This window comes from Pezoporus flaviventris, unplaced genomic scaffold (genome assembly GCF_033815535.1).
Source record: "Pezoporus flaviventris isolate CSIRO_AGI_PZ_B2104156 unplaced genomic scaffold, CSIRO_AGI_Pfla_v1 ptg000025l, whole genome shotgun sequence".
Classification (NCBI taxonomy): Eukaryota; Metazoa; Chordata; class Aves; order Psittaciformes; family Psittacidae; genus Pezoporus; species Pezoporus flaviventris.
The window spans coordinates 17979539-17995291 of NW_026892573.1; the positions used below are offsets into that span (position 1 = coordinate 17979539).

The 15753-nt window shown below is 41.9% G+C and overlaps 1 protein-coding gene across 3 annotated transcripts; it reads left to right on the forward strand.

Annotated features, from left to right (window-relative positions):
* The first annotated feature begins 3724 nt into the window (after positions 1–3724).
* On the forward strand, positions 3725–15095 carry GJA3 (gap junction protein alpha 3). Of its 3 annotated transcripts, none has more exons than XM_061457704.1 (2): positions 3725–3991; positions 11267–15095. In XM_061457704.1, exon 2 carries the CDS (start codon positions 11284–11286, stop codon positions 12817–12819), a length of 1536 nt encoding a protein of 511 aa, XP_061313688.1. In that variant the 5' UTR covers positions 3725–3991; positions 11267–11283; the 3' UTR covers positions 12820–15095. The 3 variants fall into 3 exon arrangements, with proteins under 3 accessions (XP_061313688.1, XP_061313689.1, XP_061313687.1); XM_061457705.1 differs by lacking the exon at positions 3725–3991 and adding an exon at positions 5823–6152; XM_061457703.1 differs by lacking the exon at positions 3725–3991 and adding an exon at positions 9651–10540.
* The last annotated feature ends 658 nt before the right edge of the window (positions 15096–15753 follow it).

A 15753-nucleotide genomic window follows, 5' to 3' on the forward strand; every position in this document is an offset into this window, starting at 1 on the left:
TTATTTCTTTTTTTCTGCACTAGGAGACTTCTCACAATTTCAAACGGACTTTTGAGAGAAAGCCTGTTATGGTGGGTAAAACGCCAGCCTAGGGTCTCAGTGCCATTCTTGTGTAACCTAGGGCAAGTCAGTAAATCTTCCTGTGCCTCCATTCCTACAAATTACAAATCACAATAACTTTTCCTACAAAACAGAAATAAGAATAATTCTTCCTGTCACCAGTCCTATTTGTTAATATGCCATGTTAGCTGATGTGCTTGTCAGTAGCGTCTAACAAAACACTAATCACTAATAGGTACAATAATAATTCCTATATGAGATGAAACTACTACTTCAGTATTTTTATTACCATTTTATTTATTCGTTAATTAGTTCTAACGTCTTTCGATTAATCCATATAGAGAGCAGCTAGAGAAGATTTTAATCCTTGCTTCAAGCCGGGCCTCCTGAGGTCCCAGCGCCCTTTCTCAGCAGTTAAGTATCTTTAGTGCCATCTTCTGTAGCGTAGCGGTATGTCAAGTGCGATTTGACATCCCAAGCGGTGCGGCAATAAACTGAAGTGAAGGCATTTGTAGCCCGTTTTTAGGCTGTGTAAACAGAGCTATTGTCAGCACTGTTGAGCCATTCATCACCGACGTGGCCTGTTTACAACTAACACAAAACAGTGGTTTAGGGGTCTTTCCACTACGTTGTGTTTGAATGAACAGCTATGGTCAGAATAATCCTCTTCTTCCTCTTCCAAAATAGATGCTTAAATTAGAAATAGCATGTGGTAAAACACTGATTTAGATCAGTACTGTAGGAGTGACTCAGGTTCAGACTAAGATCAAGATATATTTCCTTATTAGATCTTTTAGCATTTCATAAAGCTTGGTTTTTGATCTTCTTTCTTTGTACCTTGCCATGCAAACGTGGTTCTTCTGATCTTAAAAACACCTGCCTGACTGTTCTGTCTCCACACCTCTTAAATTCAACCTTGTTTCTGTGACAGCCAAATCATACATTGCTAAAGGCCTGTCTACGTGTGGAACAGCGGTTGTCACCAGTGTGGAGGCTTGCATGGAAAATGAGAAATGGTACTAAAGAAGGTAATTAAAGGAAATGTGAAAACTATTTAAATGTGCATTTTAATGTAAAAAAAAAAAAGTCACATTCAGTTTTATTTTGTTATCTAGCATTAATGACAAGGGAGGGAACCCTTTAAACATAACAAGGACCTAGGAATTTGGAGCACACTGAAGGGGCATCTGGCCACTGGCAGTGCTGTGCACCTTTAAAGATAAGTGGCAATGAGGAAGCTAGCAGGACGGCTGTTTTATGGGAACCCCTCTGTCAGAATGTACACATGAAGAAACACTTTTTAGCATCATTGTTTAAATCTCAGGATTTTTTCCTTCTGAATAAATTCCTCAGGGAGACAAGTCCTACTTTTCCTATTTCCCCCTTATATGGGTTCAGATCCTCACATTCTAGCATGTGACCAACAGCCCTCCGTACCTCCTTAATATGCTTTTGTGCTTGGGCTTTCACCAGTATGTAATTGGATCTTTATTTTTAAAGCTGCTGCCTCCAAGTTTCCCCCAGGGATTTTGCATCCTTGCCTGTCCCATTTTCTGCAAATGTCCCAGAGGGTTTTGGCAACAGCCCAAACCTCTTCTTGTAAGAACCCATAAGGAAATTCTTGGAAAGGCAATTGTTAGCTGATGGGTGTAGTCCAATGGTAGGCAAGCACTGTATCAGATCATCCCTGTTTGAAATGTATTGAATTCTGACTTGGAAACCTTCTGTGGCAGGACTGAAAGGCTGCTCTAGAACCTCACTGCTGTCCTGAGCAAGAATATTTTTGTTACAAAAAGCTGTCAAGGCTGGTTTGTACAGGTGGTGAGAAATGTGACTTAAAAACCTTCCAGAGAACTAAAAAGCAATTGTGGAAACACCCAGTGCTTCATGCGTTTAAACCTTTTGGACAGATTGATGAAAATGAGAGAGATCTCTATACCTCTCTCTAAATCAGACTTCCTGTGTTTCAGCTGATTTGATGAGCCAAGGTACTTGACTGCATGAAAAAAGTTATAAGGCAAGAGTTACTGGGGCTGCCGGGATTATCTCCCATACACAGCATTTCACGCCCCACTGTTTCAGGATCCACACCATGATACTACTACACTTAGAATCATGGCAGCATTGTGTTCCAGATATACCACTCATCTCTGACCAAAGTAATTTGTCCTTGTGCCACCAGTAGTGCCTAGGGAGGTCTTCCTCCCTCATGTTTTCAGCTGAAAGATTTGTAGGAAGCAAACAAGCATTGCAAGGATTCAAGAACATGGGGATTGTCTGTTTCAGTTTGTCACCAATCGTCTGCTGCACACAGCTCCTCAAAGCATTTCAAAATTTTTCTTGGATAGTTTTTTTACTAAAAACTATTTACCGTACTACTAAACTATTAAAAACTATTTACTATACTACTATTGCTAAAAACCTTTTCCTATAAAACAGACCAACAGAGAGCTTGGGAATGAGCCGGTTTTGTTTTCAGCTCTGTAGGGTAGCTATCAACAGAAAATCATGTTATTGCTGCAGAACTGTTGAGTTGTCATGCTAGTTCAAGTCATTCTGTTTAATGTTTTCCTTTCTCAGTACAACACTAAAGAACACACAAAAGCCTAAACAAACTACAGGTGGCAGTAATATTTTTGAGTACTGATGCTGAAAATATCAAGACCCACCTTTAAATCACCATTTTGAAAATAGGTGCAACCAGTCTGTTCTTCTTTTCGAAGGGCCTGTGCACAACAGCTTGACAGCTAATCTTGACTGAAGAGAGTCTGAGGAAAAGAAACTTTTAAAAGACTTATATGTGATGCCTAACTCACTGTAGTGCTCAGTCCCAGGTTTAGGCTCTCAAACTTTGAAGACTCAGGCTTTTCATGTATAAAACTTGTCAAGTTTTATACTTCAATGGAATGCTTCAAGGAGTTGATGCAATGCTGCCTTTATTCAAGTCAAAGTACAGTAGCCACAGCCCTGAACCACTCTGAGGTGAAGGCCCTGTGGGGTTCTTCATGCAGGATGAGCAGCAGTGGCAGCAAAGTTAAAACCTTTCTGTGAAGAACTTTTTTTAGTTTGGGGGTTTGTGGTTTTTGCTTTAAGATGCACCTAACGCCTCAGGGGTGAAAGTGGCACTGTTTCCTTCAAGACTCCCGGGCACTGAGGACGCTGCACAGGAGCCCAGTCGTACGAGCCCGCCAGTGGGCGGCGCTGTGACCGAGCGCAAGGGAGCGCCGAGACCCGCCTTCCGCGGCCGTCGTGCGGCAGCCAGTGCCGGCGGCGCTGACCTGTCTGCCTAAGGGGCCCCGGGCGGGACAGCAGGCGGCGCGGGGCGTGCAGGTAGCGAGCGGCTCCCGCAGCGCCGCCTTCGAGCGCAGCCCCTTGGGGCGGGCGGGCAGCTGTCTTGGAGGGGGTTCTTAGCTTTTGTCCTCTCGGAGGAAGAGCCTGTTTATTTCTCAGCAAATCCCACCCTGGCCCGAGAAGGAGGATGGATTATCAGCAGAGTGACAACGTTTTAAAAGCCCGTGAGAGATAGGCAAACTCCCTGGCCCCTCGCAAGCGGCTGTGTGATGCCCGCGGCTCTGCCAGCTGTGGGAGGCGGGCAAGGGGAGGGGAGAGAGAGACAGAGGGGGAGGGAGGGAGGGAGGGAGGGACAGAGGACGAGTGTCCGTCAGAGGTCCCCTGCCGCAGGCGGCCTGTGGGCACCTGCCCGCCCTGCCCAGGGCGCGTCGCCAGCCGAGGCAGCAGGTAGGGAGCCGGGCACTGGGCTCCGGCGCGTCCCGCCCCTGCACCGCCGCCGCCGGTTGTTGCCGAAGCCCGAGCGAACTTTGGGGCTTTTTTTTTTCCCCTCCTAATTAAACGAGCTATGAGCCGACACTGTCCGGACTTTTCTGAACGAGTTAATGTTTTGCTATTTAAAATAGCCTTGCTCCCGCAAAGCGTAAGTAGAGCAAGCCTGGGCTGTGCCGCTCGGCGGGCGGGTCAGCAGCCCGGGAGACTCTGCTGGAGGGGACGTGGCCGCGGGCAGACCTGGAGCCTGCGCTGGGGACAGGTGGCGGGAGCCTGCCTGGGGCCTGTGGCCGCTTGCGGTGCCCCTCGACCCTGAGCTGGGCTCCAGAAGGGCAGGGCGAGCCAGAGTTCTGCGGATTGTGCTGAGAAGGAATAGTGGAAAGGGCCCTACTGCTTTAAATATTTCTGGTATAAGTGTTCTCTGTTCCTGCCCCACCGAGGGAACCGTATGCCCGCAGCGGTGCTCGCAGAGGGGACTGATAACTGGGCCTGGAGTGGCAGCGAAGTGTCCAAACCTCACAGAAAATGCAGCGGAGGGAGAGGCAGTAGATTTATATCTGTGATTGCTGTGGGCATAGCCCACAGAAGTGTGCATGTGTAGGGGCATGTTAACTTCTTCCTTAAGGATTTCCACTAGCACTCGAACGTGGATGTGCACTTCAAGACAGTTTTACACTCAGACTAAACTTAAATCCTAAATAAGAAGCAGAGCCAGAATTGCGGTCGGCCCTGTAAGTGGGCCATCATTCACAGAGAATGATGGCGTTCAGGAGTGTAACCCAAGATAGTTCTGGGGTTTCTCAGGGTGAGCACTGAGTTACCTGGCCCTTACAAACACTTTCTACTGATAGTGGGGTGTCCTCCCTGCACTGACCAGGCTTTTACCTTTCCAGTCACATCTGTGGTCTGACAGTTACCAAACTGCCAGTCACACACTTGTTCACTTAGGACTCGCAAGGGTTGCAAAGAATTTGAGATTAGTAAGTGTTCTTTGGAAGATACTTGCAGCTTAAGTGAAAGTTTGCCAATGTTATAATCAAGAAAAATTGTTTTGTTCGTCGTTTTGGGATTTTTTGTTCTGTTGGTATTTTTTGTTTTTGTTTTTTGTTTGTTTGTGGTTTTTTTTGCGTTGTCTTTAAGATGCTGGCATAGATAATGCAGACGGAATTGAACTGAGCAGCCAGAACTACTTGAGTTTCCCTTTAAGGGAAATTAAAAGGGAAAATCCTACTGGAATATGTTAGAAATAAACTATAAAAAGATTTAAATGGTTTCCATAAGACAAGAGATTCAGAGCGGCCCTGCGGAGAAAGACTTGGGGGTGTTGATTGATGAGAAAATGAACATGAGCTGGCAGTGTGCTCTTGCAGCCCAGAAAGCCAACCATATCCTGGGCTGCATCAAAAGGAGCATGACCAGCAGGTCGAAGGAGGTGATCCTGCCCCTTTACTCTGCTCTTGTGAGACCTCAGCTGGAGTATTGTGTACAGTTCTAGTGTCCTCAACATAAAAAGGACATGGAACTGTTGGAACAAGTCCAGAGAAGGGCCACGAGGATGATCAGGGGCCTGGAGCACCTCCCGTATGAAGATAGGCTGAGAAAGTTGGGGCTGGAGAAGAGAAGGCTGCGTGGAGACCTCATAGCAGCCTTCCAGTATCTGAAGGGGGCCTGTAGGGATGCTGGGGAGGGACTCTTCACTAGGGACTGTAGTGATAGGACAAGGGGTAACGGGTTAAAACTTAAACAGGGGAAGTTTAGATTAGATATAAGGAGGAAATTCTTTCCTGTTAGGGTGGTCAGGCACTGGAATGGGTTGCCCAGGAAGGTTGTGAATGCTCCATCCCTGGCAGTGTTCAAGACCAGGTTGGACAAGGCTTTGGGTGATATTGTTTAGTGTGAGGTGTCCCTGCCCATGGCAGGGGGGTTGGAGCTGGATGATCTTAAGGTCCTTTCCAGCCCTAACTATTCTATGATTCTATATAGCACTGTGTCCCTTGCAGTTACTGTAACTTGCCTGAAGTCCCCTCAGACTGATACATGTCTGTTGGATGCTTCTCTCCAGTGAAAAAGGGTCTTGTGTCTTTGAATGCCAGAAAGTCTCTTCTCTCTTTTGTGTATCTGGGGCAGGGGGCGGGACACTCCAAACTGTGCAGTTTTTAGATCCGTGTGGCTCATCGTATGTGGACACCTGACAGATCTGTCTCATTCATGCTTCACTCACTCGGGATGTAGGGACTGTTCCTTCATGTTTGATGGCTATTCCATAGTCCTCTGGTAGCTCCACACCCTTTACACCTTTCAGAGTTTCATTGGTAAGTTACCGTCTTTTGATTCCAACGTAGAGCTCTAAGATGGCATTTGAGTATTCTGGGGGAGAAGAGGGGTTACTTTTTGTGCCCATTTTTCTCCTTCGAGTAGTGAATCAGAGCAAGGCTTTGTTATGCCAGGGAACAGAGGAGATTACAGGTGGGGTGTAGCTCTCCTGGGCTGAGCCCTGCACTCCTTGCACTTTTCATTTACTCAGGCCAAACTTTCACTCAGAGGTAAGTGAAGCCAAGAAAAAGTGAAGTTTCGTCTGGGGTTTAAGGAGGAGGATCCAGAGCAGTAAAGTAAGCGTAAGGTAATAAAAAGGTCAGCTGAGGAATGAATTTTTAACAAATGTTTAAAATACAATGAAAGTGATAATAGATGTGTTGGAAAGTATGACACTATACACAAGAAGAAGTGTGTTTTTCAAGTCCTTATTTAAACAGTTTATAAAGCTAATTATGAAAGCTTATTTGTGACTTTTGGAACACCCACCGTTGTGTTTCATATATATGTACATGATCAAATACCATTAGCTTCCACTGGAAATTATAGTAGCTTATTCTGTCCCTGCATATCTGCCAGTTTGTCTGGAATGACATGATCATGCTACAGACTGTGCAGGGTGACTGCTTTTATCAGATTTAAGTTAGCAGTTAAAAACATGGTAGTAATAGAGACACCTGATTGTTCAGTGTAAAAACAAAGGAAATATGGCAACTTGTTTTCTCTTTTAACAGCATTTTTTTCTCATACTGGTTTATAAAATCTATCTAATTTTGAAGATAAAAACTTAAATCCCAGTATTTTAGACTGCCACAAGAAACAAAAGAAAATGTGGACTGAATTTAAGAAATCTTATTTAGATAAGGACATCTGTTACATTTCTAGGTAATTGCTAAGGGATATTTTTTAGCTGTACTAGTATAGTTATTTATGTGTGTACATATGTGTCTATAAATACATAAACGTGTACACATACAAGTAAAATTATAAATACTTAAAATATCGTATTTCACATGCTTGATACATCATGATGAACCTCTTCAGTGACGTCATGAGAAATAGAAATAATAACTGGCAAGTTCATAGATGCCACATGATAATTATTTCTCTCCTGTAGAGGGATATAAATGGCATCACACATAAACACACCATCCAGAAAGTGTATTTGTGCATGTGCTAAACTTAGTGATTAATAGCACAGCATTGATTCTTAAACAGCCATTCCAGTTTTTATGAACTGTCCATTTTTCAATATTTGTCTCAGAGGAATGATTTTCTAAGTGACACAAACACTGTATGACTCCCAGTTCTTATTAAATGATCTGAGGGCTTGTGAAATCCTTGCTTTTTATACCAGTGAGTTAGATTGCTTTCTGAGACAGATTCTTTGTCTTACCTAATGGGTATTTTTGCATGTCATGATATACAGATAAAGATGTTTCAATTCTTATCTGCATTTTTTCCATGCACAGGAAAAGAAAATCTTTCCCTTCACAATCCTTATGCAAGCTTACAATTTAACAGTTGCTTTGCTCTGTATTTCAGCAGCACTGAGATTAATACTGTTCAACTGAAGTTTAAATCATACTACAAAAGCTTGGAGTTCTCAGCTAAAATACTGAGTTGTGGCTGTTTAAACTTAGATTTGGGTATTTTATTGTTGAACTTAATGGTGACAACTCAAACATTCTGTGAGCTCTGTGAGCTCCATGGTTTTGTTTTGTGTCATTTAATTATTATTTGTATCAAGGCAACCCTTTAAAATTCTTGATGTGATTTTTGGCTGAGTTATGTTGGCTTAAAGAAAATTTGCTTGGAAAACTTACTGACACTGAAGAAAAATACAGGACCTGCATTTCTGAGAACCCTCCAGCCAGCGGAGATATGAATCTTTGCATTGCCCTTGGAAATTATGTCCTTCCTGTATTTATGTACCATGGGTAATACACACTGGTTGTGAAGGCAATGACTGCTGCAGTTCACCTGTGTGTGGTTAAGATGCTGTGAAGTATCTGGTCACTGTTCAAGCACTTCTCTGTGTACAGGGTCAATTTGCACACTCTGATCTACAGAAATAAATTTTTATATTCATTTAAGTATTAGAATAGCTTTTTATAAGTGCATACTTTAAGAAATGCATAGTGTCACATTTTTAGTGTCCTCAATAAAGCCTGGGCAATATTGACCTGTAGTAAAAAGAGAAAAAAAAATCTTAAGTAGTATTAGTGAATGAAGGATGATTGAGAATAAGTTAGATGGTATTATTTGTCATCTTTACAAGTTATTTTTCTTTCACTAATCACTAGATAATTCTTCAAAAAAGCACAAAAAAACCCTGCTTTTGTTGTAGTCATCACTTGGTGATCTTAGTAAGAGATGATACACTAAAGTGAAAAGGGAAAAAAAAAAGATTGCTACCTCTGTTCACCTTACAGTGCAGGGTTTATCATTTTTCATGAGCACAGACTAATTTTTTTGAACAATAGAAGGCACCATCTGTCTTTATAAAGAACAGTGTGTGGCCTCTGTGCCATTGGATGCAAAGGTAATGGCAGCCATTCTGAAAATGGACCATAATTTATGAGTTAAAGAAGATTTAATGTGCTAACTTTTGCTGATTAATAAACTTTTTATTACAAGTATTAGTAACAAAAGAACAAGCCACAACTTTGACTACTCATTATCTGAGCTGCCTGTTTTGCTTGGTCTGGATAGAAAACAAAAAGCGAGGCAGAGGGAACTGAACGGAGGCACAGAATAATGCAAAGGACAGAAGAGAAATGAAATACTGAATTTAGTGTTATGCTAAACTACTTCAATCCATCAAATATAACATTATTAATTTCACTGTTCCTACATTTTACTACTCAAAATGAGAACATTCCCATATGGCAGATTAGTTCTGACCAAAGATGAAACTAAATAGAGTGTGTCTTCAAATGGTTTGGTAAAAAAGATACAAAATTAATTAATGATTCTGTTAAAAATTAATACTGCTCAAGACTAAAATTACTTCACCTTCCAAAATATTGTAAACTTCACAAAATTAGGATTGAGGATTAAATTTTAAAATAATATAAATATATTAAATTAGGATTATAAAAACAAAAGTATTCTAACAATTTATTCAGTTTTGGGCTACTATTTTGAGATTAAAAAAAAAAAAGATTTAAAATTGTTTTAGGACCTGAGACACTATTACACAAAATTGACATTTCATTGTTGTTATCATCTACAGTTTATTGTTCTCTGCTGGAAAAGGATTTAGTTATATTAAAGGAAATGTGCTTTTGTAGATTATCAAATATCTATTTTTTAGGGGGAGTTTTTGTTGAGTCAACTTTGTGGGGATAAAAAGTGAATTAGTATTCCAGGATTTACAAAACAACAAAATACAAATGGGTGTGTTGTGTCCTTTTGTGTGACAGTATGCTATCTGCAGTTATTGGTATTTCATTGCCTCATAGTAAAGTTATTAAAAAGGTAACTTGAATAACCTGACAGAAGTTCAGTACAGACTTTGGAAATGCTTCATCTGGAAAACCAGTGACATCATCGTTGGAAATCACAGTAAATATACTACCAAGACTAGTACTTTTTCTCAGTGGTAATATCCTACCTTTAATGATGAATGTCTTTTCTTCTTGGGAATTGTAAGATACATGGGTATTTTGGCAAAAGTATAAGTATAAAAATATAAAGATTAAAGTGTAATTCAGCTGTATTTATGAAATATTTGGAGATTTTTAAACAAGAAGATAATTATACTTTTCCAGTAGTGGTGTTTTGTTTTTTTTCTCCATACAAACTGTTATATTTGAATGATAATTATTCTGTAAGTATTTCTGAAGGTATTGAAATTAGCTGAAAGTTTTGCATTTTGTTTTCAGTTGAAGGTTGACATATAAACCACAGGTGTGTTCATTAGAAGAATAAAATGTACTTCTTACATATATTCTAATATTCTTACATGCATTCCAATTAGGAACAGGCCAAGGATAACAAAAGTGACACCAGCAGGTATCATCTTATTTCTCAGTTGAAGACAGCTTGTGAGAAATCTGGTCATGTACTTTAAGCCTTTCCAAATCAGAAGTTCTGTCACTGCCTAGAATTGGACATAGGAAGCCCATTGTACATGAATTGTTGGAAACTACTGAGAAGCTATACACCAATTGTTTGTCACAGAATGAAGGTTATAGGGTGTAATTTTGTATTCCTAAGAAAATCTCTGTGCACACTTTGTAAGGTGCCTTTTTTTTTTTTTTTTTAATAATGTTGCAGTACAGGTGGTTCAGTAACACCAGCTGGCAGGACAGTAAGGAAAATGCCATAGAAACTTTTCCACCATTCCTCTCAGAAGTTCTGATTCTTCCCAATATTTCAGGTTACTCAAATAATTTGTTCTTTTTAGAAATCAACAAACTCAAACTTGACTAGGCTTTGAGAACATGCTTGGTGGTGGTGTACACATTCCATAATTAAACTGTAAATTCCATAGGCTTTGAGTAATTATTTTTCTGTGTTTGTACAGTGTGAAAATAGCAGAGACTTGGACATTACTAACTTCCTGAATGCTGGAGTAAGTAAATCCTGGTAACAACAGCATGTTTAGAGTTAGGCAAACTTTGTATCACACTCTGACACAAGTGCAGTTATATTAATCAAAGATTAATGATTGGAATATTCAGTTTAAGTTAACTGATTTCTACCTGTTCTATTCTAAAAACAGGCAAGTTAAAGGCATCTCAGGTGAAGAAAACAGAAATAATGTTTTAAAAATATTTAAATCTCTTAGAAATTTTAGTTACAGATCTTTCTTGCTTGGTGTGTGTAGTTATACATTTTTATATATATATATATATATATATATATAAAAAACCACATGTATGAGCCAGGTGTAAGCACTAAACATCCCACTTCTGTGCTCACCAAAACCCATGGCTGCATGGTCACAGGGCTTTGTTGTTCTTACCATAAGTGTGCCATAGTCTACAAGGAAGTGCACTTAAGAATTGTCATTTGACGAGAATCAGTCTTATGTGCCCCGGCATTGTGCAATTGTAAGATTTTTTTTAACATTACTCTAATTGCTCTAATGTTCTTATTGTAGGTTATAAATCTGAAACAATGGGTGACTGGAGCTTTCTGGGGAGACTGTTAGAGAATGCACAGGAGCACTCCACAGTTATTGGCAAGGTTTGGCTGACGGTACTGTTTATCTTCAGGATACTGGTGCTGGGGGCTGCTGCTGAGGAGGTCTGGGGAGATGAGCAGTCAGACTTTACATGCAACACTCAGCAACCTGGTTGCGAAAACGTTTGCTATGACAAAGCCTTCCCCATTTCTCACATCCGCTTCTGGGTGCTGCAGATCATTTTTGTGTCCACTCCAACCCTCATCTACCTGGGCCATGTGCTGCACATTGTACGAATGGAGGAGAAGAGGAAAGAGAAAGAAGAGCTGAAAAAGAAGGGAAGCGTCAAAGACAGCAACTACCCAGGAGCAGCAGTGTCTGGCAGTGGTGGTGGAGGAGGCAGCAATAGCTTCAAGGATCCTCTTGGCAAAAGGGGAAAAGAGAAGCTCCCGATCCGTGATGAACGTGGTAGAATCCGTATGGGGGGTGCCCTGCTCCGTACCTATGTCTTCAACATTGTTTTCAAGACACTGTTTGAGGTGGGATTCATTGTGGGTCAGTACTTCCTATATGGCTTTGAGCTAAAGCCAGTTTATCAGTGCAGCCGCTCACCTTGCCCACACACTGTGGACTGCTTCATCTCAAGACCCACTGAGAAGACCATCTTCATCATCTTCATGCTAGTGGTGGCCTCTGTCTCCCTGCTGCTGAACATGCTTGAGATATATCACTTGGGGTGGAAGAAGCTTAAGCAGGGCATGACAAGCCGGTACAGCCTTGAGATGCCTGTTGCCACAATGACACCAGTCATGGTAACAGGAGAGTCCAAACCTGTTGCCCTGCCACCCCCAGCACCACCCGTGGTGGTAACGACTGTCGTGCCCACCCCTGTTCTGCCTGACACCCGCGCTGTCACACCGTTGCTGGCCCCAGTGACCATGGCACCGTACTACGCTGCAGCTGCTCCAAGACCACGGCCCCCCTCCAACACGGCCTCTGTGGCCAGCTACCCTGTTGTTCCACCAGTTCTTGAGGAGAGGCACCGTGCTGTGACCCCCACACCCATCTCCACTCCCATCACCATCCCGACCCCCATCCCCACACCAACACCAGCCGTCATCAACTACTTCAACAGCAACAACCATGCCATGGTGGCTGAGCAGAATTGGATCAACGTGGCACCTGAGCAGCAGGGGAAGGCACCCTCCAGCTCCACAGGATCCTCTACCCCCAGCAGTGTCCGGCATCCTCTTCCTGAGCAGGAAGAGCCACTGGAGCAGCTACTCCCACCCCCAGTGGGGCCGCCCATTGCTGCAGCCAACAGTGGCAGCAGCACCAGCCTGAGCGGGGCAAGTGGCAGCAAGTGGGATGTGGAGGGTGAGGAGGAGGTGTCAGAAGTACGGCCCGTCTCGCCTGCCTGCACCACTGTGGAGATGCATGAGCCACCGCTGCTCGTAGACACACGGCGCTTGAGCAGGGCCAGTAAGTCGAGCAGCTGCAGAGCCAGGTCAGACGACCTGGCCGTGTAGTGGGGTCGCCTCTGCTCTGAGGAGCAGGTGGTGGAAGGCAGAGAGGGCAGGGGAGCTGCTCAAGGCAGCCAGGCCTCGCGTGGTGGGATGGCCTGGGCTTCAAACTTTGATGCTTGCTGTTTTTGCACTCTGCGAGTTGTAGTGGGAAAAAGTATCAACATTTTCTAATAGGTCAGGGGTGACCAAAGCACAGCCCATGGGCTAGGGGACCGATCACACTTCCCTTCACATGTTGATGGCAGATCTCCCAAAGGCAACTGTGGGGGAGGCCCGCACAGATAAGAGGTGGTGATGGTTGCTGGTCATGTGTCCAGGGGCTGAATTTCATCTGAGAAAAATGTTAATATCCCCAGTGCCCACGTGGCTGCCTGTCATCTCCCTCTTGCCCTTGCCTTCACTTCCACCCTTCTTCACATAAGCTCTACACGAGCAGATGCAATGACTTATTTTCTTCCCCTTAAATCTTGCATAGCCCTGTGGCAAACATCAGGGTGGTGTATTGCCTATTGGCACCTGTCACCTCACAGGACCAACTTGCCATATTAAAGGTGATTCAAGTCTCTTCCATATAGCATGACTTAATGAAGCCTTTGTGCTCATGGCAAATTGCCAGTGTGGGTCCTTGGCCAGGCAGTTTAGGTAACCCCTGTAATAGATTTTTGAGGTTCATCTTTCTATAATTTTTTTTACTCTTGACCTGTTAGGAAGTGTTCAGTTTGACCTAGTCAGTGTTTGCCAACCATGATCACACCATGTTTTTAAGCCTACAAATATGTTTGAACATGTTTGATTATAATTTTAGATGACTTCTGAAATTGCTTAGAGGAGGACAGGAATTTAAACCACACCTCAGAAATTATTACACAGAACAATTTCTCTTCAGAAAGCAAGGATTATGATTTCAATACACTGTGGCCCTATACATTGCCCGTGGACAGACAATAGGATAAAGTACAGCTCTGCATTTTAGACTATTAGGTATCGGCTTAAGTTTGTTGGGAAAATGCTTTTTAGAAGTAAACTTGAGTGCATATTTTTAAGTATTTGAATATTTTGAGAATTAATTTTGATCTTTAGGTTTAAAATTACTAGACTGTGTAATTAATCATTTTAGTTTGATCTTACAAGAAAATGTAAGGGGAAAGACACTTATTAATGGTAAAATTCCCAAAGCAACATTATTTCCTGTTGTGTCCTACCCTTTCCTTTAACTACAGTCTGTTGTGTCTTACAGGTCAGTGAAAAAAGATTTAGACAATATTGTATTGCAGAAAAGGTGGCTAAAATATCTGTACCACATGCTAGTGGCTGATGGGTCTGTTCTGATCAAACTGAAGTCACTTGCAGAATTTCCATTCAGTTTAACAAGGAGCAAGATTTGAGGATGGATCTTACAGGCCTTATTCAAGAAAAACTAACATTCCCATGGAGTCTTGGGAGCTAGAAAGAATGTAGATTTGGGGCCTTAGATAAAGACATTAAAATCCTGCTTTTGAAAATTATGTTTCCCTTGAAAAATGGGTGGAGGAAACTACTGGTATTTTTTTTTTTTTCTAAAGTGCAGCTTTCCTTACAACTGGCTCTGTTCTTTATTCCTTTGTAACAAGTACTCTCACAGACATTAGTCAGAATTTTGAATGCCTGATAAGGCTCAGGAGAGTTTGGGTACAAAAGGAATGCAGGATTAGGCCCAACTTCTGTTCTAATTAAAATCCAAAAGAACTGAAGCTTGGAGTCAGTCCTATTGCTGCTATAAATCAAAAGTACTGTAATTGGAGAAGAGCAGTCAAACACACTGGGCTAACTCTTTGCATCTTCAAAGTGTTTGGCCTGGCAGAGGAGTCCTTATTTAAGCAAGTCATGGTGGCAAGCAGTTACAATTGCCAGTTACCTCTGCTGTTACATGTTTTCCTGAATGTGTTCAATTTATTCAAGTGTTAAACTATATTTCCAGCACTCAAGATTAAACCTGTATTTTTACTGCTTTCTGAGTAGACACAAGTAAACCCTGTGTAGTTTCTCATGATCAGAAGCACTGTTCTGCAGCTCTTGGCCATGATGTCTCATCATTACTTCCTTGACTTGCCTGTGATGAACCAGGTGAGAAGTCTTTCTGCTGCCACTGACTCTGGGGGCAGACACTGCATTAAAAATCAATGTACAGTAGTACAATAAAGGTATTTCCTATTAGGTGTTAAGCTTCAGGCATGCTCTCATGAATTTTCTGTTATAAGCCATAAAAACCCTTCCTGCAAGAGAGATACAAGCTAAATTCTGCTTTAGTCTAAGTTCAGCATAGTTGCATGGATACAAGATAAAGTTGATAAAGTTGCTTAGATGTAAACAAAGGCATTTTAATACTCAAAAATCGGTAGATTTACTAGCATCTATGCTAGCAGTTATGTAAGTTTTGCTAAATGCCAAGAATTTGGTATTGCTGAGATAAGGCAGTATGCATCTCTGTATTTTTGTACATCAGAATTCATGGGCTGTATTTTCCTTTCTTTTATGCTTCTAAAGAATAAAGTCAAAGTCTCTCTGGAGTGTATTTATAGAAACCAGACCACCTGGAATATGTGGGGTTTTTGTAGCAACGCTTGAGAGCAAAACTGACTTCTTGTTTGATGGAGCTCTGAATCTTGCAGTCCTTACTTTAGAACAGCCCTCAAAGAGTCTGTCCTGCAGGATTGCATCTGTATGATATATAAAAAAAAAAATAACAAAGATAGGTTTAACTTAGGATCAACTGATACCTAGTCTACCCTTTTCAAATTAACATGTGGATAGACCTGCAGAGAGTTCAGGTGCTTTTGTGGTATATATGGTATTTTCAGGCAGAGTAACTACTGGAAAGCTGTTAAAGATAATTTTTCCTGTTAGATGAAGCTTGGGGGGAGAAATGTAACTCTACTAAAAACCCCTAAGAGAGATCTG